Source organism: Cololabis saira, chromosome 11 (genome assembly GCF_033807715.1).
Source record: "Cololabis saira isolate AMF1-May2022 chromosome 11, fColSai1.1, whole genome shotgun sequence".
NCBI lineage: Eukaryota > Metazoa > Chordata > Actinopteri > Beloniformes > Belonidae > Cololabis > Cololabis saira.
The window spans coordinates 8,402,243-8,424,943 of record NC_084597.1 but is presented as its reverse complement, the minus strand read 5'-3'; the positions used below and the strand labels follow the sequence as shown (position 1 = coordinate 8,424,943).

Genomic DNA, 22,701 nt, shown 5'->3' with positions numbered 1-22,701 from the left:
GGATAATGTAGCTAGCAGGTGTATGATAGCTACACACCTGCTTAGCAAGGTATGCTAGCTAAGTTAGCTAGCCCCTTATGGAGTTAGATATCTGCTCTGGTATCACAATGGTAAACTAAAAATTTGTAGACCAACTATACAGTAGCTGTGTTATGAAGACAAATACTCTTCTGATTCCAATATAGACTGCTGCAACACCATCAAGCTAAATTCTCAACCAACTCAGTGGCAGCTCAAGAAGGTATGTGCCAGACAGCTACATTATCATATTTTATTGATTCTCAAAGACAGTCACATAATTATAATATTATTTATGAACAAATTAGCATGAACTGGCATGACTCATTTTAATTTCACAAAAGTTTAGGGTCTGTATAGGGCTGCACGATTAATCGTTAAAAAATCGCGATCTCGATTCATGCTTGAACGCGATCTCATTTCCAAATGACGATTTAAAAAAAAAAAAATTTTTTTTTTTTTTTTTTTTTTTTTTTTAAAGATGGCTGCATAAAAAAAGGACTAGGCCTATGTTCTAGGTTGTTGTAGTCCTGTCATGGTCAACTATCATGTTGTCATGTTTGTTATATTTTGTTAATGATTGTGGATTACATTTGGAGAAACATCTACCTTTCTCATCACCTGACACATATTGCACATAAATATTGTTAAAATTGTTATTGTTAAAATTATTTAAGACAAGAGAGATGTTTATTGTTTTTATGTTCAATGTCAGCTGTTACAGCAAAAAGCAGCCAGAGGAATAATTTGTTGCCTCAGAACTACAGGATCTGTTACAAGTCCCCTTTCTGAAAGGGTGTTCAACTCAGGGAGGAACAAATATTGTTCAAAATTGTTATTATTGTTTAAATTATTCAAAGGTTTGTGTAAAGAAGACAAGAGATGTTTATTGTTATTATATTTTTGTTCAGCTGTTGCAAAGTTAAAGTAATAAGTGCAATAAATTTTATATTGGAAAAAAATCGTGAGAGAATCGTGATCTCAATTCTAAGCAAAAAAATCGTGATTCTCATTTTGTCCAGAATCGTGCAGCCCTAGGTCTGTATAACCTTTTTTATTTTAATTTTTAATTTTTTCACTGGGGTTCATTGTTTCAGGAAACCAGCCTCCAGATTTGGTTTGAGGAGATCAAAGAACCATTGATCTATGTAGGTGAATGACCTGGTGAGAGTTCCCCCAACTTCCCTTTCTCTTTGCATATAGGTTCTTAAATTCTATGTATTAACTTTATTGTTATCATCTTATTGTTATTATTATTATTACATTTTTCCACAGAGCTTGCTTTCATTATGGATCCTGTGCTTGATGAGTGCTACTTTGGATGGAAGTATAATTGCCAAGAGAAGAAGGAACGATTGATCCGTGCAGGGGCAGACCGAATATTGAACATTATCCGATGTAGCAAGATTTACAGTGATGAAAAACACTTTGAACTTCAAGAAGCATTGGATAAGAATGTGGAATTCACACTGAACTGCCACAAAAGTTGTGTTTCGTCTTACACCTCAAAGGCTCACATTAAACGCCACAAACGTAAAAGGGCTACAGAAACTGATTCAAATGTGTCACCACGCAAGGCAACCAGGCATTCAACGTCAAAAGACTCTGGTGGACATTTTGATTTTCAAAGTAACTGTGTTTTCTGTGGTGATTTTTGTGATCTTAAAAAAGACAAGAAGAACCCGTCTAGATGGAGAGCTGCATACTTATTCAGAGAAGTGGAAACAAAGAAGAGTCTACTAGAGGTTTGTGCAAAGCGAAGTGATGATGTAGCGAGACGTGTCCAACAACGTCTTCAGTGCACAATTAGTGATCTGCATGCTGCAGGTGCCCGCTATCATGCTTACTGCCGACAAAGATTTGTCAACATGAAGTCATTCACAGAACATACTTCTAGTTGTACAAGTTCAAGTTCTGAGAACACTGACAAAGATTGCCCCTTTGAGAAAGTTGTAAAGATGATGACAGCTGATCGGTCAAGAATGTGGAATTCTACAGAACTGTTTACAGCCTATAAAGGGTTTAATGGGGAAAAACTCACACAGAAGAGGACCTTCATCGGCCAACTCCAGCACACATTTGGTGATGACCTCCTGGTACTATCTTCACCTGGGATAGCTAATATTCTTGCTTTTCGTAGTTGTGCCTCAGAGACTCTCCGACTTGTGAAAGATGATGAAGATGAAGTGGACACAATCACAACTAAAGCTAGCAAGCATATCATCCATGATCTGCAAAACATCAACATGAACCAGGAGGGCTATAACGTCAGCATTAATAAGGAACTCATCAAAGAGTCAGTGAGTGAATTCCTGCTGATGCTGCTAGCAAAGGTTTCTCCAAAGCTTGACAATACACTTCCAGCACTGCTCATAGGTTCAATTGTCACTAGTGTTGTAAAGTCCCAGGCAACTTCTTTGCAAGTAGACTTAGCAGGAAAACTGTTAGAATCCAAGAAGCTTATCAATAGCTTATATTCTTATGGTGTCTGTTGTTCATACACTGAGTATCGCAGGTTCAAAAAATCTGTGGCTCACGCAGCAGTATCAGATATGGAGTGGTCTGGCATATTTAAGGCTGAAGACGGACTAGTTCAGGCTGTTGTGGATAATTTCGATGCAGACATTGCCTCACAGAATGGAAGGCAGTCTACACATTCTCTGGCTATGCTGCTCACACAGTACTCACAGTCTCCTGATGAAGGGGAGGAGCAAACACTATCAAAGATCAAAAGGATTCCAAAAGATTTACCTGAAATCCCGTATGATATAGAAATACATAGATACCAGGGACCCAAACAACCTCCAATGCCTCTAAACAGAGTTAAAAGGGTGGTCAGCTCCTTGAAGACACTTGCTCATCAAGCTGTTGTGGTTAGAAGAGCTTCAGAGGCTGATCTTAGTTTTCTACAGGATGTTATTATACTGGATAACTGCCCAGAATTCAATGGGTACAACACAAAGCAGAGCAGGGAGCAGGGCCATCTTCCCCAAGCTAAGACAAAAACATTGTACATACCCCTGATTGACATGAAGCCGTCTGATCCTGATACCATGATGACAGCCATGGCAAAAGTACAAAAGCTCACATCTGAAACTGGACAGAATTTCAGTGTTGTGACATGTGACCAACAACTTTACAGAGTTGCTGTGCAAGTGTTATGGGCCCACCCAGAGAGGTTCCAACACATGTACCTACGTCTTGGGGGGATGCATGCCTTGATGAGTTTTGTTGGAGCTATAGGTTCACTATTAGCTGAAAGTGGACTATCTGATGTCATGTCAGATGTTTTTGGAGGAGTTGCCAAGATGTTGAGTGGGAAAAAGTTCCCCCAGAATGTACGTGCCCTGCGGTTGATGGCTGAGGTAGTCTTACAGAATGTGATCCCAGATGGCAATTTTCAGAATGCAGAGGAATTCACAAGAGCCTTGGATCACATTGCAAGTCAGAGTAGGACCGCAAAACTATGGATTGAGGTTTTAGTGAAACCTGTGTTGCTGATGATGTCATTCATCCGGGCTGAACGTGAGGGTGACTGGCTTCTCCATATGACAACCTTCCGGAAGATGCTTCCCTACTACTTTGCAGCTGGCCATGTCAACTATGCCAGGTATGGGCTGTACTACCTTCGCTCCATGGAGAAGCTACCTCAGCATATTCAGAGTTATTTTCTCCAGGGGCAACATGTGACACGACACATTGCTGGACTATGGAATGGTTTGTGGACTGACCAGTTCATAGAGTCCACCTTCATGAGGTATGGCCACAGTGCAGGAGGGATCATTGGGATTACCCTGAAGCAAGAGGCACTGAAGACCTGGGCCCTGAGTCGTCATCTCTGCTGTAAGATTGAGTCAGAATTGGCAAAAATGGAAGAAGAGGATGGGGATCCTTCAACTCCTCATTTGTATCACAAGGAGGAAGCAGAGTCAAGAATCTTAGCTGACTCAAAGGACAGAACTGGACTTTTGAACAAACTTGAAACCTGTCTCCATCCACTCCATCCCAGCGAACATCCAGGAGAGAGCATTGTCAGCATCAGCAGTGGGAAAATAGCTCCACCAGTTGTCAACGTAGACAGTGCGGTAAAGATTGGGGAGTCAATGTTAGCCGATTTTGAAAACACCTGGCCAGAGGGATTTTATAAGACCATCCCATCTAAAGTCAAGACGATGGCTACAACAGTGAAATCCATCCAAGTGGGAGACTCCAAAGTGTATGAGCTCAATGCCATCTATTCAAGGGTCATAGTACTCTTATCGAGTGACCGTGATATTCACGTGGAGGATGTCCTCGCCTTTGAGCTGGCACCCGTACCAACTTCTATGTTCACCGAGATTGGGATGCGGATTTGTAAAGCCAAGTCGACACTGAAGAAGTCACTCCAAGTGGAAATCTCCAGGAGGAATGCTGGTGATGCAAATGTTACCGTCATTGATGGATCAGCCCTTCTGTGGACCATCCACTGGCCAGCTAATGGCACCATAGCTGATTTCATCAGAAATGTCAAAACACGTTTGACTTCATATCTGGCATACAGTGATGTCTACCTCATCTTTGACAGGTACTATGATTTCAGTACAAAGTCAGTCACCAGAGATGTCAGGGAGACAGGGGTCAGCAAGAAGCACCATCTTCTCCTGTCAACAAAGCTCCCAGCCCGGATTGTTGTGTTATCCTCTTGTGAAAACAAAAAACAACTCAATCGACTGATTTGTGAGGACCTAGTCCATGACAGACTCTTCCACTTACAGAGCACAAGCTTACACAAGTTGGTGGTGACAGGGGAGGACCCATGCCCCATTGAGATCACAATGGAAGAGAGAAGGGTCCGACATGATCTAGAGAACCATCAGGAAGAAGCTGACACAATCATTGTTCATCAAGTCCTGGTGTGTGCTGGAGAAGCTCGTCAAATATCAGTGGTTTCAGATGACACAGATGTATTTGTGCTACTCCTCCACCATTATCAGCAGGCAGGACTAGATGTATCCATCACAATGGAATCCCCGAGTCAGGAAAGGGCAATAGTGGACATCAAATCAACACTGGCCAAGCATCCACAAGTTGTCAAACACATCTTACCAGCCCATGCCATATCAGGTTGTGACACAGTAGCATGTTACTATGGGCTGGGAAAAGGCACTGTGGTCAAAGTCCTGAAAGCTGGGTACAAATTATCGGCTATCGGAAACATGAATGCACCATTCCAAAAAGTCATCAACCAAGCCACTGCCTTCATATCAGCCTGTTATGGCATACAGAAAAGCAGTGACATGTCACACACTCGGCTGCTGGCTTGGGGAAAAAAGAATGGGAAAGGACATACATCTGCTCCAAACTTAGCTGCACTACCACCAACTAAGGAAGCATTCTTAGAGAATGTCAAGAGGGCCCACCTTCAAGCAGCTTTGTGGCGAAATGTTGATGGGCGGACTCCACCGCCATGGGACCCAGAGAACTTTGGTTGGGATAAAGACATCCCTAACAGGTCACTGAACCCAACCACTCTGCCTGCGCATTGCAAACCTGCCCCAGACTACATTCTGGACATGATTAAGTGTGGCTGCAAGAGTGACCGTCCATGCAACTCCAAGAAGTGCAGCTGTAGGGCACATGGTTTGCCCTGCACGATGGCATGTCATTGCTTTAGTGTAGGATGCTCTAGATAGGAATACATGTATTCACACTTTCCAATGCACCCATAGATGGGATTTAAACAGGGTTTATTTTGAAAATAAATTCATTTAAACTTGTTTATTGTTTTTGATTCTTATTCTGAGGTCACAAGCAAATTTGTACAGTTGATATAGGACAATCACAGAGCATATACTGTACATGACTTCCACATTAACATAAACATTAAAACATAAATATATATAGAAAGCTAATTTGAAGCGTTTGAATTGATTATTGTGCACAAAATGTCATAACTCACATTTTATGGGATTTTGGTGTTTCAGGTGTGAAGGGGTTAAAATCTAAAATGGTCTAATGTGAAATCACATATACTGTACATATCCACCATCATGGATAAACACTGTAAAATCAAATTTAATGAATTTAGATCAAGCTTTTTACATGAAATGCCATAAAAGTCTATTTTGGGTGGATTTTTAGTGTTTCGGTCATTAAGGGGTTAATAAAAAAAAATGCTCAAGGGATATCACTGGGCACCCTCTGGAATTCTTAATAGATGACCCCAAGCTACAAGAATCAGTTGAGAAAAAAACTTTTACCGACGAAACCGGGTTCACCCCCTCGGCTCCCGGACTAAGACACATTAACTTCTTTTAAAAGATTACAATGTCATATGGTTTTAAAACATCTAGCCCAGGGGTCGGCAACCCGCGGCTCTAGAGCCGCATGCGGCTCTTTAGCGCCGCCCTAGTGGCTCCTGGAGCTTTTTCAATAAAGGTTTCACCTTTTTTTCCTTTTTTTCCCCTTTTTCGCTTCTTTTTTTCTTCCTTTTTTTCCTCTTTCTTTCTCTTTTTTTTCTCTTTTTTTCCTTTTTTCTTTCTTTTCTTGTTTTTTTTTTTGCTTTTTTCTTCTTTTTTTCTTCCTTTTTTTCTCTTTCTTTGTCTTTATTTTCTCTTTTTTTCTCTTTTTTCTCTTTTTTCCCTTTTTTTGCTTTTTTCCCTTTCTTTTCTTGTTTTTTTTCTTTTTTCTTCTTTCTTTCCTTTTTTCCACTTTTTTTCTTCCTTTTTCCTTTCCTTTTTAATCTCGACATTTCCACTTTTTTCTCAACATTTGAACTTTTTTCTCGAGATTGTACTTCAACGTTAATCTCAACATTTTGACTTTTTTCTCTAAATTTTTACTTTTTTCTCCACATTTTGACTTTTTTTCGACATTTCTCCTTTCACCATTTGTCTTCATTCTAAGGCTGATACAAGACCTTTCATTTTTTACGGCTCCAGACATGTTCGTTTTTTGTGTTTTTGGTCCAATATGGCTCTTTCAACATTTTAGGTTGCCGACCCCTGCTCTAGCCCAATTCACTGATTATTAGTAAGTGTGGTCGACCTTATGAAGGCAGGTTGCTTGTGTCTTAAAACGGTGTCAAAAGGGAAAGAGAACAGCAATGAGGACTCAATCATTCCACAGTCGTGCTGTAATTGTAAAGGGATCAGCCTTTAAATGTTATATATTTCAGTAGCCTTTAGGGGCAGGCCTGATTTTTTAGGAATTTGATGCTGCATTTCGTCATCTGACCAGCAGGTGTCACCAAATCTCCATTTACAAACAACCAGTCTTTTAGTGAAATGATAAAAAATAAAGTATAGCTTTAGTGTCCCTATGTCTTTTTGAAAGAAAAAAATACTAATTTATTAATTTTTAACTCTGAGAGTAAAGAGATCTGTGTTGTATTTATCAATTTACAATAGGTTCAATAATCTTTTATCAGAGAGCTGGTCCTGAAGTTCAGTCATTATAACATTGAACCACCAGGGGTCGCCCTTCAACAACTAGTAGATGGTGAGGAGATTTTTGTAAACTATTAACTATCAGCGAGATCAGTAGAACCAGTGCAGTGGCGTCAATTCAGTGGAAGCTAAGGTATGGCAAGGTCACGAGTCACAGAACTGAACTAGAGTATCAATCAACACGTCCAGCAAATACTAACACAGAAGTTTATGTAGCTTATCTGTGGTCAAGAAAATTGGAACTTTTTCAAATGCAGTCTCGCTCACTGCAAAAACTCAAACTCTTACCAGGAATATTTGTCTTATTTCTAGTTAAAATGTCTCATTTTTAGTCAAAAAATCTCATTACACTTAAAACAAGAGTCATCACCAGAAAAATAACTTGTTATTTGACCATTTTCACCTGTTTCAAGTAAATTTTCACTTGCAATAAGTAGAAAAATCTGCCAGTGGGACAAGATTTATCTTCTCATTACAAGCAAAAATCTTGTTCCACTGGCAGATTTTAAGTTCTTATTTTAAGTGAAAATCTACTTGAAACAGGTGAAAATTGTTGTTTTTGAGTCTTGTCTTAAATGTAATGAGATTTTTTTTGTATTGTTTGTATTGCTTTTATGTTTTTATATTATATTTATTTTATTCTACTTTTTTTTTTTTTTGCTTCCTTTGCACTTTGGTGGGAACATCCCAACCAATCTCATTGTGACTTGAGCACAACGACGATTCTATTTTTTTTTGACTGAAAATTAGACATTTTAACTAGAAAAAAGACAAATATTCTTGTTAAGAATTTGAGTTTTTGCAGTGTATAATAACTAGTGAAATCGATATGTATTAAGTAATAGAATAATCAATACAAAAAGACACAGAGTAATTCCATAAATGTATTTAAAAAACAAACATTTACATTTTCCCTTGAAGCCGAGGTGTGGCGGCTGCCATACCTTGCCATACCCAATTGCCATACCCCTGAACCAGTTGTACTAAGAACATATTTTTTTAATAATCTAACAGCATCCATTATTGAGTGAGACAATACAGCCCAAGTTGGTTCATTTAGAGAAGAATCAGCAACTTACAGAGCGTAGATGAGGTAGGAACCTCTCGATGTCGTTCATGTCTATTCCATCATCTTCAGCAAACTTGTTTTTGTTCATCCTGAAAGAGAGGAAAAACACAAAACTCAGACTCATGTCAGACTCACTCAATTGTACCTCAGATACAATTATTAACACATTGCCTAGATCAGGGGTCGGCAACCCAAAATGTTGAAAGAGCCGTATTGGACCAAAAACACAAAAAACTAATATGTCTGGAGCCGCAAAAAATGAAAAGTCTTGTATAAGCCTTAGAATGAAGGCAACACATGCTGCATGTATCTATATTATTTATAACTGGGGAAGATTTTTTTTTCATTATGCACTTTGAGAAAAAAGTCAAAATGTTGAGAAAAAAGTTGAAATGTTGGGGAAAAGTCAAAATTTCAAGAAAAAAGTCTAAATGTTGAGAAAAAAGTCAAAATGTCGAGAAATAGTCAAGAATTCGTGAAATGTCGAGAAAAAAGTCAAAATTTCGAGAGAAAAAGTTGAAATGTCGAGATTAAAAAGGAAAGGAAAAAGGAAGAAAAAAAGAAGAAAAAAAGAAAAAGGAAAAAAAGAAGAAAAAAAAGAAGAAAAGAAAAAAAGGGAAAAAAGGAAAAAAAAGAGAAAAAAGGAAAAAAAATAAAAAAAGAAGAAAAAAAGAAAAGAAAAAAAAGGTCAAACATTTTTGAAAAGCTCCAGGAGCCACTAGGGCGGCGCTAAAGAGCCGCATGCGGCTCTAGAGCCGCGGGTTGCTGATCCCTGGCCTAGACAACAAGGAGTTACTTAAAACATATTGACAGACTAACAGTGGCAGCACTTGTCAATGGAAAACTACAGAGACATATATATTAATCTGTATCTCACCCCTCTCTGTCAATGTGTGGCAGGTGCTTTGGCATTCCTCTGAAGTGTTTTCTGTGGAAGTGGCTGAAGTCCAGCTTCTCCGGCTGCACATCCCAACCTGCACCTCTACACCAAGGAAACAAAATAACCGTTAAAAGAGAAAGAGGAACAAGGCAGGAGAAAAGTGGCAAATCAAAGATTCCAAATGATCTTGTATTACATCAGTGTGTGAAAAATGTGCATTATTTTTTCTAAATAATGAGGCACAAACATTCATCACATCTCAAATCCTTTCTACAGATCCTTTCTTTTGTTTTGAAGAGGGCTTCTGTATAGCCATTTTCAAACACTAATTTGGTTGTGTTTGATGTCTGATTTTACGTGATTAACATGTAAAATAATTAGTCTGAGTGGTTGAATTTTATATTTATATAACTTATCTTAGCCATGACTAACTGGTAAGGTTAGGAAACTCTTAAGTGCTTGAATAAAACATCTAAAGATTGTAATAGGAGTTACATTTTTTTCTTTATCCATACAAGATACCAAAGTTGTTGGTTTTATGTTTTTTTAATGTATTTTTAAATATAATCATGTGCATTATTGTACATGTCGGTTTATTACTATATATATATATATATATATATATATATATATATATATATATATATATATATATATATATATATATTTATTAGGCCTGTGTTGAAAAAATCGATTTCCCAATTCTAAATCGATTCTCATATTAATTCCTAAAAATCGATTCATATGTCTAAAGATCGAATTTTTTTTATTTATTTATTTATTTTTTTATTTATTTTTTTGGGGGGGGGGTTTCTTTTATTTATTTATGTATTTGTTTTTTTTCATCATTACATTACAACTTTTGGTTATTTTTTTGTTTATCCCCAAAAAAGGAATGTTTTGTTGGACACGAGAATAACTGGTGCCATGTTTTTGCCTTTAAATATGTTTAAAGGTATGAAAACATTAAAGTGTTAGGTTATAATTGCATAAATTGTCTATATTTCATTACTTTATATACTGTCTTGGGTTTACATTTGCAAAAAATGCTAAAAAACCAAATGCTCAAAAATGAAAAACCAAAATAGACCGAAAATGGAACAAATAAAAACGGAATGTGGGAAAAAATAAAACCAATTTCATCCGTCTCTGTTTCCTCCCTGGATCTGTTTGGTGATTCTGACCCACGATGTTTCTGAAAGCAGTTCTATCAGCATTCTGGGAGCTGATTGGTCCTTACAGCATCATTAGCTGCAATACTTGCTGTTGAATCTCAATATAATACTAGTATTAATATGTTGCAGAACTACAGTCATATAATTCATGCAACAGCTGAAAAAACAGTTTTAATAACACTAACCCAAATCAATATGGGAATCGAATCGAATCTTGATAATCGATTCTGAATCTTAAGAATCGGAATCGAATCGATTCTTGACATTTGAATCGATCCCCAGCCCTCACACACACACACACACACACACACACACACACACACACACACACACACACACACACACACACACACACACACACACACACACACACACACACACACACACACACACACACACACACACACACACACACCACACACACACACACACACACACACACACACACACACACACACACACACACACACACACACACACACACACACACACACACACACCACACACCACACACACACACACACACACACACACACACACACAATCCTTGTGTATCAGCAATAAACCACTCTGAGTTTATGTTATAGCAGCTTGTTGATTTACTGAAAAAAAATGAGGAAAAAAAAGGAAAAAACTATTTTTTACTATGGAGTAGAAAGCTTGGAACGCCACCTTTGCGACACAGCTTTAATTAAGGGTGCAAAAGTGACTAAATTACAACCAGCAGAGTGTGGGTGAGGGCAGATCCTCCCACTGCGCCAGCTGCTCAGATGTGCCAGCGTGGCTGGAACTCGGGCAAAGAGAGCTGCTGTGCAGACGTTGCCATGGCAACCAGACCTCCCTTCGTTGTCCTAAATGTTTTGGTTATTATTTCATCCGTTCCCCCAACCCCACGCACACACACTTCTCTTTCAGATCAAACTCGCAGAGATCACGTACTGAAGACAGTAGCAAGATCAGCCCTCGGCAGAGGCAGATGAGCTTCCTTTTAAATGAGATATAAACATTGCAGAAGAGTGAAGTCAAATATCTATCCTTCCCCAAAATGGTGTTTTTTGTTTTTTAATGGAAGTGCAACCAAACAGGCTATTTGTTTTCAGCATTTGTTCCTTTGCATAGACAGAATAAGTGCAGAAACATGTCTAGAGGAAAGTGTTACGGATGAATGCTGGGTAATATTGTCCTAAGCTATTCTAGAGAACTGTAATTAAAGACAAAGGCACTATCAAACCTCAAAATACAATGATAAGTAGGAATGGGCGATATTTTACCATTCACGATATACCTCGCGGTAAAAACGATAAATTCCCCTTGATGACGTTTTTGTGTAAAGCTGATTTATGGTTCTGCGTTAAATCCACGCACAATGTACGTGAAGGAAGGAAGGAAGGAAGGAAGGAAGGAAGGAAGGAAGGAAGGAAGGAAGGAAGGAAGGAAGGAAGGAAGGAAGGAAGGAAGGAAGGAAGGAAGGAAGGAAGGAAGGAAGGAAGGAAAGGGGAGAAGGAAGGGAGAAAACAAGGAAAGGAGGAAGGAAGGAAGGAAGGAAGGAAGGAAGGAAGGAAGGAAGGAAGGAAGGAAGGAAGGAAGGAAGGAAAGAGGAAGGGAAGAAGGAAGGAGAGAGCAGTAGGAAAGAAGGAAGGAAGGAAGGAAGGAAGGAAGGAAGGAAGGAAGGAAGGAAGGAAGGAAGGAAGGAAGGAAGGGAGAAAAGAGGAAGGGAAGAAGGGAGAAAAGAGGAAGGGAAGAAGGAAGGAAGGAAGGAAGGAAGGAAGGAAGGAAGGAAGGAAGGAAGGAAGGAAGGAAGGAAGGAAGGAAGGAAGGAAGGAAGGAAGGAAGGAAGGAAGGAAGGAAGGAAAGGGGAGAAGGAAGGGAGAAAACAAGGAAAGGAGGAAGGGAGAAAACAAGGAAAGGAGGAAGGAAGGAAGGAAGGAAGGAAGGAAGGAAGGAAGGAAGGAAGGAAGGAAGGAAGGAAGGAAGGAAGGAAGGAAGGAAGGAAGGAAGGAAAGAGGAAGGGAAGAAGGAAGGAGAGAGCAGTAGGAAAGAAGGAAGGAAGGAAGGAAGGAAGGAAGGGAGAAAAGAGGAAGGGAAGAAGGAAGGAAGGAAGGAAGGAAGGAAGGAAGGAAGGAAGGAAGGAAGGAAGGAAGGAGAGAGCAGGAGGAAAGAAGGAAGGAAGGGAAAAAAGAAGGAAGGAAGGAAGGAAGGAAGGAAAGAAGGAAAGGGGAGAAGGAAGGGAGAAAACAAGGAAAGGAGGAAGGAAGGAAGGAAGGAAGGAAGGAAGGAAGGAAGGAAGGAAGGAAGGAAGGAAGGAAGGGAAGAAGGAAGGAAGGGAAGAAGGAAGGAAGGGAAGAAGGAAGGAGAGAGCAGTAGGAAGGAAGGAAGGAAGGAAGGGAAGAAGGAAGGAAGGAAGGAAGGAAGGAAATGAGCCTGAAAGAAAGAAAGAAAGAAAGAAAGAAAGAAAGAAAGAAAGAAAGAAAGAAAGAAAGAAAGAAAGAAAGAAAGAAAGAAAGAAAGAAAGAAAGAAAGAAAGAAAGAAAGAAAGAAAGAAAGAAAGAAAGAAAGAAAGAAAGAAAGAAAGAAGGATAAATTCCCGTTGATGACGTTTTTGTGTAACAAACATTTATAGTTACAAAGATGGAGTTGAATTGGTATTTTTTTATCGTCATTTTTATCGTTATCGGGATAAATGCCAGAAATTATCGTGATACATTTTTTATTCCATATTATATTCCATCTATATATATATATATATATTATATATATTCCATCCCTAATGATAAGACAAGCAAAGTCCAATTTTGAGGGAATCAAAAACAGCAAGAACTGTAACTGTGCTCGATTACAGCTCATTCTAAAATATGAAAGCAGCAGACAAACAGCTCTGAGGTTGCGTTAGCATTCAACACACGATCCTGTGGAAACGGTTTGAATCCCTGAGTCTGCAGACAGCTGCAAAGTAGGAACTGTGTGAGTCAGTTAGGTACCTACCCATGCGAGTCCATCGTGTTAGCAGCCCATATGTCTGTTCCCAGGATGTCAAAGGAGCCATCTTTGTTCCCATTCTGGGCAGCACAAAAAGAAAGCAACATGCACATTTTCAGCACTGCAGCTTTCAAACAGTCACATACCCAAGTTAGTCAGCTTTCACATATCATTCTGTCTTCCTACTGCACATCCAGAAAGCAAATCACAGAATTAGACACAAAAAGACTGAGATCCAGTCAAGGTCCAAACACGCTGGATCCTACAGTTCCCACACTGCAAAAACAACCTCTAGAAATAACACCAATGTTCCATAAATCTAGTCAAACTTAACTTATTTTGAGCAGAAATATCTTAAGCTATGGGGTAAGAAATTACGACGGAGTATTAGGGCCAAACTAAGACAAAAAAAAAAGGAAATTACGAGAATAAAGTCATAATAATATGAGAATAAAGTCGTAAAATTACGAGAATAAAGTTGTAATATTAAATATATTATTATAAATATATAAGTATAACTTCACAAGATGCTCAATATTCCTCATTTTAACACAGGGAGAAGATGCTCTTCCTGTTACAGTTCTCATAAATATATTCTCATAATATTACGACTTTATTCTCATAATATTACGACTTTATTCTCGTAATATTACGACTTTATTCTCGTAATATTACGACTTTATTCTCGTAATTTTACGACTTTATTCTCATTATATTATGACTTTATTCTCGTAATGTTACGACTTTATTCTCGATATATTATGACTTTATTCTCGTAATATTACGACTTTATTCTCGTAATATTACGACTTTATTCTCGTAATATTACGACTTTATTCTATTGCAACTTTATTCTCGCAACATTATGACTTTATTCTCGTAATTTTACGACTTTATTCTCCTAATATTACGACTTTATTCTATTGCGACTTTATTCTCGCAACATTATGACTTTATTCTCATAATATTACGACTTTATTCTCGTAATATAATATAACGACTTTATTCTCGTAATATAATATTACAACTTTATTCTCGTAATATAATATTACGACTTTATTCTCATAATATTACGACTTTATTCTATTACAACTTTATTCTCGCAACATTATGACTTTATTCTCGTAATTTCCAATTATTTTTTGTCTTAGTTTGGCCCTAACACTCCGTCGTAAGAAATAATGTCTTGGCTAGGATTCTTAAAACTAGCAAAAAATTTAAAAAACATCTCCTAATTTTCTCCAAACAAGTCTTTTTTTTGCTTTCTTAGAAAAGTGTTTTTACAGGCAATCAAGCTTCTGAAAGGTCTGTCAGTAAATGCCACATGGTCAGTTTGCAACAAATACTGTATGTTTTAAAAACGTCTTGACATGAAACATCCAGTTGCCATCAGAGGAACCTGATAACATCGCTAAGACTTTATCTTTTTAATACTTGACAACGCCCCTTCAGAAGCTTTGCTTTGTGAATTAGTTTCTCTTTTTCTGTTCAGCTGCGACTACTGGAGAAAACAAGTCTAAACCGACACATGAAACAGCAATAAAAAGCTCACACAGATGTTTTTGTACCTTGGCCGGACCCTTGAACTGGTTGTTCCGTCCTCTGCTGCCAGAGCGAGACCCAGATCCAGGTCTGGAGCCTGAACTGGGCCTTGAACCCGTGCTGCCATTACTGCTGTGTTCCCACTCATCCTGCAAGAGCAGGAAAGAAAAACATTCAAGCGTATTAGTCATACACGGGACGCATGAGTAAAACAAAGGAGCTCATAGTTACGTTTTAAGAAAATAAAAGATTTATGAAAGAAAACTTTGTTGATCTTTAATTAGTTTTAGATAAATCGGATGGTCTAAATCAGGGGTGTCAAATATACGGCCAGAGAGGTTTTCATGCGGCCCGCGAGAAGTTTCCAAGGCAAAAAAAACGAAATGTTAATTTACAATAAAAAGGAAGGCATAAATAATTGCCTTGAATCGCAGCATATCCGATAATATATTTCTTCTACAAATCCATCGTTATTCCACAAATAGAGCAGTTTGACATTTTTTTTGTTTTCTAGAATGCATTTGCCGATTTTATTTCTTTTTAGATAGTCGTTTATTTTTATTAACTGACTACCATTATATATTTTCGCAGGAAAGATAAACGCTAAAAAAGATGATAGAAGATATTTATTCAGAGAACTTCAGTTTTGAATACGAGGATAGTGACAAAGTAAAACAGTTAAAAAAGAAGTGCTGACTTTTTCGGCTCACTGGCGTAAATATCCGCACCAATTTTTAAAAATAAATACACTTAATTATACTGGAAAAATCTCTAAATCGCAAAGAAACACTCTCGGATGTAATAAGAAAGATTTTGCTTTTAATTAAATTTCCTATAAAAAAGTTAAATATAAAAAAACATGTTTCTGTTTATCTTTGTAAAATTATATTAAAAGTATCTTACATAATTGGAAAAGAAACGAGAAATTTCAAGAAAAGATCCTGAAGAAATATATTTTACATAATTAGAGTGTAAACAAAGTGCATATTTCCTTTAAAATTAACTAAACTGATATTGGATTAGATAACAATAGTAAAAAAAAAAGAATTAGAAAAAAAAACATTTCTCACCGTTTTTGTTATTTTGAGCGTGCGGCCCGCGAGAAAAAAATTGGTCAAATCCGGCCCGCCAAGCAAAATGAGTTTGACACCCCTGGTCTAAATAAAACTATGCCCATGAACAAATATCACTTATCTCTATTGTTATCCAGCCACTGATTTTGTCAGGAGAGGCTATGGCTCAATTTATCTTACTTTTATATTTATTTTCTGTGTATACAGGGAGTAAAAAAACTAATACTAATACAATTCAGCACATGGTTCACTCCAAATATGTGTACCAATGCTGAACCGGCGTAGCTAAGCAGATTCAATAAGCTACTATACCTACCAAGCTGATTTCTGTTACTACTTGTTTAACTTTATTTCTCTTCTTTTTTCTTTCTCCCAAGACTGTTATGGCTACTGTTTTTTGTATACCACAAGACAGCACATGATCCTTGGATCAAGAGTGGTGATCAGCTGCAAAATATTACATAAAATGTTAATCCCACGTGCTGCTCCTAAATCGATTCCCTCAACCACCACAAACAGTTTGCAGTTAAACAAACGCTGATATTTAGCAGTCAAGTTGACTGATAATTCATTCAGCATTATTCAGTTACTAGCTCTAGCATCACATCCCATGTTAGTCATCAAGAGCATCCTCTGCTGCAAGCATGTGCGAGCTGATGAGCTGTGAAACACTCTGGGCTGATGTTAACACATTTAAACACTTACTTTAACTGCTAACTTCTTTTTTATATATATATATTTTATTTATTTTCCCCCATTTTTATCCCCCAGTGCTCCTACCTAAGTCAGTCCTGGGCATTGCTCCCTCTACCAGCCCCGGGAGGAGACTAGACTGAGCTCATTCAAGTTAGGGCTGGGCGATATATCGAGATTTTAATATATATCGATATATTTTCAAACGCTATATGGTACGAGACAATATCGTTTATATCGATTATTAAAACATTTTTTTTTTATATTTTTTTTTATGATTTTGATATAGCTTATTTTGTGAAAAATTGACTTGAATGTTTTATTTGAGATTTGCACAAATGTTTTGTTATTTGCACAACTTTCAACCTCAGTGCCCGTTACTGTCTACATTGTATTAATTGCACAGTGTATTTTAATTTAATTGTTATGCAGGAAAGGGATATTTGTTTTATTTCATTCAAGAAGCATTTTTATTCTATATATGCAGGCAGTTTATTTTTATTTCATTTGTTTTATACATCTTGATATTGTGCAGACCTCTGTTAATAAAGGAACCTGTGTGACATTTGACACAAGGCTTTGTATTAAAACTGACTGTTTTTTTAAGGGTTTGCCTCAGAATAAAATGAAGCTAACAGAGATGCTATGCTATAATGCTTTGGGAGAAACCCCAATTATGGCACAGAAAAAATATCGATATATATCGAGTATCGCCATTCAGCTAGAAAATATCAAGATATGACTTTTGGTCCATATCGCCCAGCCCTAATTCAAATCACAGCTAACCTTAACACACACAAGCAAATCTCACACTGGTGGTTCTTTAGTCACCAGAAGGTCTATGAGAGAAGAAGACTGTGGAGGCGAAAGCAGAATAAAGACTAAAAACATGGATCAATCTATCATATAATTACTATTTTGCACACAAATTACTGCTCATTAAAGCAAAAGATTCCTCCATGCCCATGATAGCAGACACACTCAGCCATACTAACAAATTTAGAGTTAAACCAATGCACATACAGGACTGTCTCAGAAAATTAGAATATTGTGATAAAGTCCTTTATTTTCTGTAATGCAATTAAAAAAAACAAAAATAATAATAATAATAATAATACATGTCAAAAATGTCATACATTCTGGATTCATTACAAATCAGCTGAAATATTGCAAGCCTTTTATTATTTTAATATTGGTGATTATGGTTTACAGTTTAAGATTAAGATTCCCAGAATATTCTAATTTTTTGAGATAGGATATTTGAGTTTTCTTAAGCTGTAAACCATGATCAGCAATATTAAAATAATAAAAGGCTTGCAATATTTCAGTTGATTTGTAATGAATCCAGAATGTATGACATTTTTGCATTACAGAAAATATAGGACTTTATCGGAATATTCTAATTTTCTGAGACAGTCCTGTACTGTTAAAGGTCTTAGCAACATCCCTACGCTCAAATGTATTAATTCCCCTTTAAGTGCAGATGATGCTTCTGCATCTAAACCATGCACAGTCCATGTGGTGCATGTTAGGCTACAATGTAGAGTCTCCAGCTATGATGGACCTATGATGCAACTGCGTCGTAGTAACGCAACTATGTTGCAAATTTAAAGCAGAAGTACAAAAACTGGTCACTACTCCGTTTGTTATTGTAAATATTAATCTATTAAAGCCTCATATAGAAGGAGTTAAATTTGTAATTGACACCAGAGGTGTCAAATAACGAAGTACAAATACTTCGTTACCTTACTTACAGTAAGTAGAAATTTTGGTATCTATACTTCACTGGAGTAATTATTTTTCAGACGACTTTTTACTTTTACTCCTTACATTTTCACGCAATTATCTGTACTTTTTACTCCTTACATTTTAAAAACAGCCTTGTTACTCTATTTCATTTCGGCCTTTAAATAAAAACTATCCAGTTAAATTGCTCCATCCGGATAGAGTGAATTTGGTTGTGGTTGTTTCAGATGTTCTTGTCCAGTTTTGTTCTTACATCCGTTCCCTCAGATTCCTGCAACTAAACTTGGATGTACATTCCAATAAAGGTTAGGATAAATGATAACATGCCTCTGAAGTTTGACTTTTTGCACCATTACAATACTTATAGGCAACTAGTCATCATATCTCCTGCTCTCTGAAACACATGTTAATGCTCAATAGTACACATATATGCTTCTTTAATATATTTATATTATACTAAGATACATTCATTTTCAATGGCCTTTGTCCTTAATGGCTTTTTTCCCCCTTACATTACTTTTACTTTTATACTTTAAGTAGTTTTGAAACCAGTACTTTTATACTTTTACTTGAGTAAAAAACTTGAGATGATACTTCAACTTCTACAGGAGTATTTTTAAACTCTAGTATCTATACTTCTACCTGAGTAATGAATGTGAATACTTTTGACACCTCTGATTGACACAAACACACTTACAGGTTTCCCCGAGCCTCTTCCCTGCGATGACGTCCAACTACCATCCCTCTTCTCGATGCAGTCGTCTGTCCACTGGGGGAGAAATACACAGGAAAAGACGCCATCATATCATTTCTGAAGGTTTCTCTCTTTTTCTGTGACTGACTTATAATATTGTCTGAGCTATTGAAAATTATATTGAAGGACAACTTAATGTTTCTAAGTTTTGTTTTAGTCTTGCAGGCCACTCAAAAAATTCTTCACATTCATGGCCCAGCATGTGATTGCAAAATGAACGACATTGATGTATTACACAAATAAGATACAAATCAGCATAATGTCAAAGACAAGTAGGCACTTTAATAATCAGGAGCCTATGATTTACTGATGACAATAAATGTGACTGTATTACGTTTAACTGGATTGAAATGAGTCTATTTTATCTGTGAATCAGACTTAAACTTGATTTCAAACATACTTTCGCAAGGCTAAACATAAAACAAATGTGTATTTCTGTCACAGGTGTAAAATTATGGCATGGACAAAGCAAGGAACTGAAAAGTTGCACAAGTTTGTATCAGCTTAAGAAAATGTTTAAAAAAGAAAAGATAAGTGCCTACAAAAAAGAAGAAGGAGAAAGAGAAAAAAAATAGATAGAAGAGTGGTATTTTTGTTTGTTTTCTTGTTATAAATATGTGTATAGATTAGGCATGGGGCGATATACGATATTATTGTATATCGCGATAAAAAACGGCCACGATAACGTTATCGTGGGGTACTGTAATTATCGCCAATTTTTTTTTTGTCACACAAGGCTACCAGCCAGGTAGAAGCCAGTGTTATTTTTTTCATGTATTTTATTAATATTATTTATTATTATTATTTATTTAATATTTTTTCAGAGAGTAGTACAATCCGTGTGCATTTGACTACTGTGGCACTTTATTTTCACTCAATCTTTGTGTTGGCCATGCAGCTTTTGTTTTGTATACTACAGAGCAGTGCCTTTATTTTATTATTTTTCCAGAGAGCCGTACTAAGTAGCAGGCAGCCAGCCACTGAGTAATACAATCAGTGTGCATTTGGCTCTACTTTGTCACTTTATTTCTATTTGTCACTTATTTCTTTCGACTCTCAGGGAAGTATTTTCTTATAAAAAAAAGAAAGTTCAAATAAGTACCGGTACCGGTACTATAGTTTACACTTTGTAATGCATAACATTTACAGTACACTATTTGTTCTCTACCTCAAGTGTCACTGTGTTGAGAATGATTTGAGAATAAATGTTCTGAAGGAACCAGTGGATCCACGGTTAGTGTTTTTCCTTGCATTTTAAGAATTTTATAAGCGACACGCTAATATCGTGATAATATCGTAATCGTGATATTTTTGTCCACTAATATCGTGATATGAAATTTTCATATCGTCCCATGCCTAGTATAGATAGATTGGTGTGCAGTAAGTCAACGTAATTGTATTAAGAGAGAGGGGCAGGTATCATAAGTTTTCTTCTTCCTGCTCCTTTTCTTTCATGGTGATAATGTGTACTTCATGGAATTTTGTACAACATCATTAAGAAGATATACCATGAATGGAATAAATGAAATGAAATGAAAATGAAATAAATATAGTGAAATGAATAATGATGTGAACTTGCACTATATTACAAACTAATTCAAACTCAATACACATTTCACACAAGTGACTGATTTGAAACAAACCCGTGGCGTCAATTCAGTGGAAGCTAAGGTATGGCAAGGTTACGAGTCACAGAACTTAACTAGAGTATCAATCAACACGTCCAGCAAATACTCATCACAGAAGTCTATGTAGCTTATCTGTGTGGTCAAGAAAACTGGAACTTTTTCAAATGCAGTCTCGCTCACTGCAAAAACTCAAAATCTTACCAGGAATATTTTTCTTATTTCTAGTTAAAATGTCTAGTCATTTTTAGTCTCATTACACTTAAAACAAGAGTCATTGCCAGAAAAATAACTTATTTGACCATTTTCACCTGTTTCAAGTAAATTTTCAATTGAAATAAGTAGAAAAATCTGCCAGTGGGACAAGATTTATCTTCTCATTACAAGCAAAAAAAAAAATGTTCTACTTATTTTAATGGAAAATCTACTTGAAACGGGTGAAAATTGTTGTTTTTTTAGAGTTTTTGAGTCTTGTCTTAAATGTAATGAGATTTTTTTGACTAAAAATGAGACAGTTTAACTAGAAATAAGACAAATATTCTTAAGAATTTGAGTTTTTGCAGTGTAATAACTAGTGAAATCGATCATGTTGTTCTGATTTGCATTTTTTAGTTATTTTATATTATTAAATAATAGAATAATCAATACAAAATGATGTATTTAAAACATTAAATGTATTTAAAAAACAAACATTTACATTTTCCCTTGAAGCAAAGGTGTGGCGGCTGCCGTACCTTCATACCCAATTGACGCCCCTGAAACGAACTATAGCCCTTTAGCTTGTTCTAAACAGGTAAGCCGAACAGAGAGAACAGATATGAGGTGAATTAATATAAGTAATGAAGCTCCAACCTCGGGCACCTTGCCACCGTTGTCCAAGTCCAACTCTCCATCTGCCTTGTCTCCCAGAATCCCCTGAACCTGGTACTCCAACACGTAGCTGTCGATGAAGCGCTCCAGCTCTTCTATCTCCTGCGAGCGCGTGCTTCCTGCCTCAGACGATGCAGACGCCACCGAGGAGTTCTCCATGGCAACTGTCGCTGAGATGGGAGGAGGGGGAGGAGGAAGGGGGGAGGAGGGAGGAAAGTGACCTGCGACGAGAGGAGGATAGAGAGGGGAGGATGAGGTTAGGGAAAAATTCAGCACGATGAAGACATTTACATATTTTCAGCTTTGATGGGATGTCACGAAAGATAATGACTTGCAATAATGACTGCAAACCCAAGACAAGAGCAGAAGATGATTAATACTATTTACATGTCACTATTAGGGCTGGGCGATATGGACCAAAAGTCATATCTCCATATTTTCTAGCTGAATGGCGATACTCGATATATATCGATATTTTTTCTGTGCCATAATTGGGGTTTCCCCCAAAGCATTATAGCATAGCATCTCTGTTAGCTTCATTTTTTTCTGAGGCAAACCCTTAAAAAAAACAGTCAGTTTTAATACAAAGCCTCGTGCCAAATGTCACACAGGTTCCTTTATTAACAGAGGTCTGCACAATATCAAAATGTATAAAACAAATGAAATAAAAATAAACTGCCTGCATATATAGAATAAAAATGCTTCTTGAATAGAAATCAAACAAATATCCCTTTCCTGCATAACAATTAAATTAAAATACACTGTGCAATTAATACAATTTAGACAGTAACAGGCAGACTTTTCCACTGAGGTTGACAGTTGTGCAAATCACAAAACATTTGTGCAAATCCCA

General features: G+C 37.0%; 1 protein-coding gene across 1 annotated transcript in view; it reads right to left on the bottom strand.

The window, feature by feature from the left end:
* The window catches only part of ctif (CBP80/20-dependent translation initiation factor), a 112,756-nt gene that overhangs the window by 63,499 nt on the left and 26,556 nt on the right, over window positions 1-22,701 (bottom strand). Inside the window, exons 2-7 of the mRNA XM_061733656.1 lie at window positions 21,831-22,069; window positions 19,297-19,368; window positions 15,114-15,236; window positions 13,552-13,625; window positions 9,392-9,496; window positions 8,525-8,603 (exon numbers count right to left, since the gene is read on the bottom strand). Of these exons, the coding sequence (XP_061589640.1) occupies window positions 8,525-8,603; window positions 9,392-9,496; window positions 13,552-13,625; window positions 15,114-15,236; window positions 19,297-19,368; window positions 21,831-22,007 (630 nt within the window). The 5' untranslated portion in view covers window positions 22,008-22,069. The remainder of the gene's footprint in view (window positions 1-8,524; window positions 8,604-9,391; window positions 9,497-13,551; window positions 13,626-15,113; window positions 15,237-19,296; window positions 19,369-21,830; window positions 22,070-22,701) is intronic.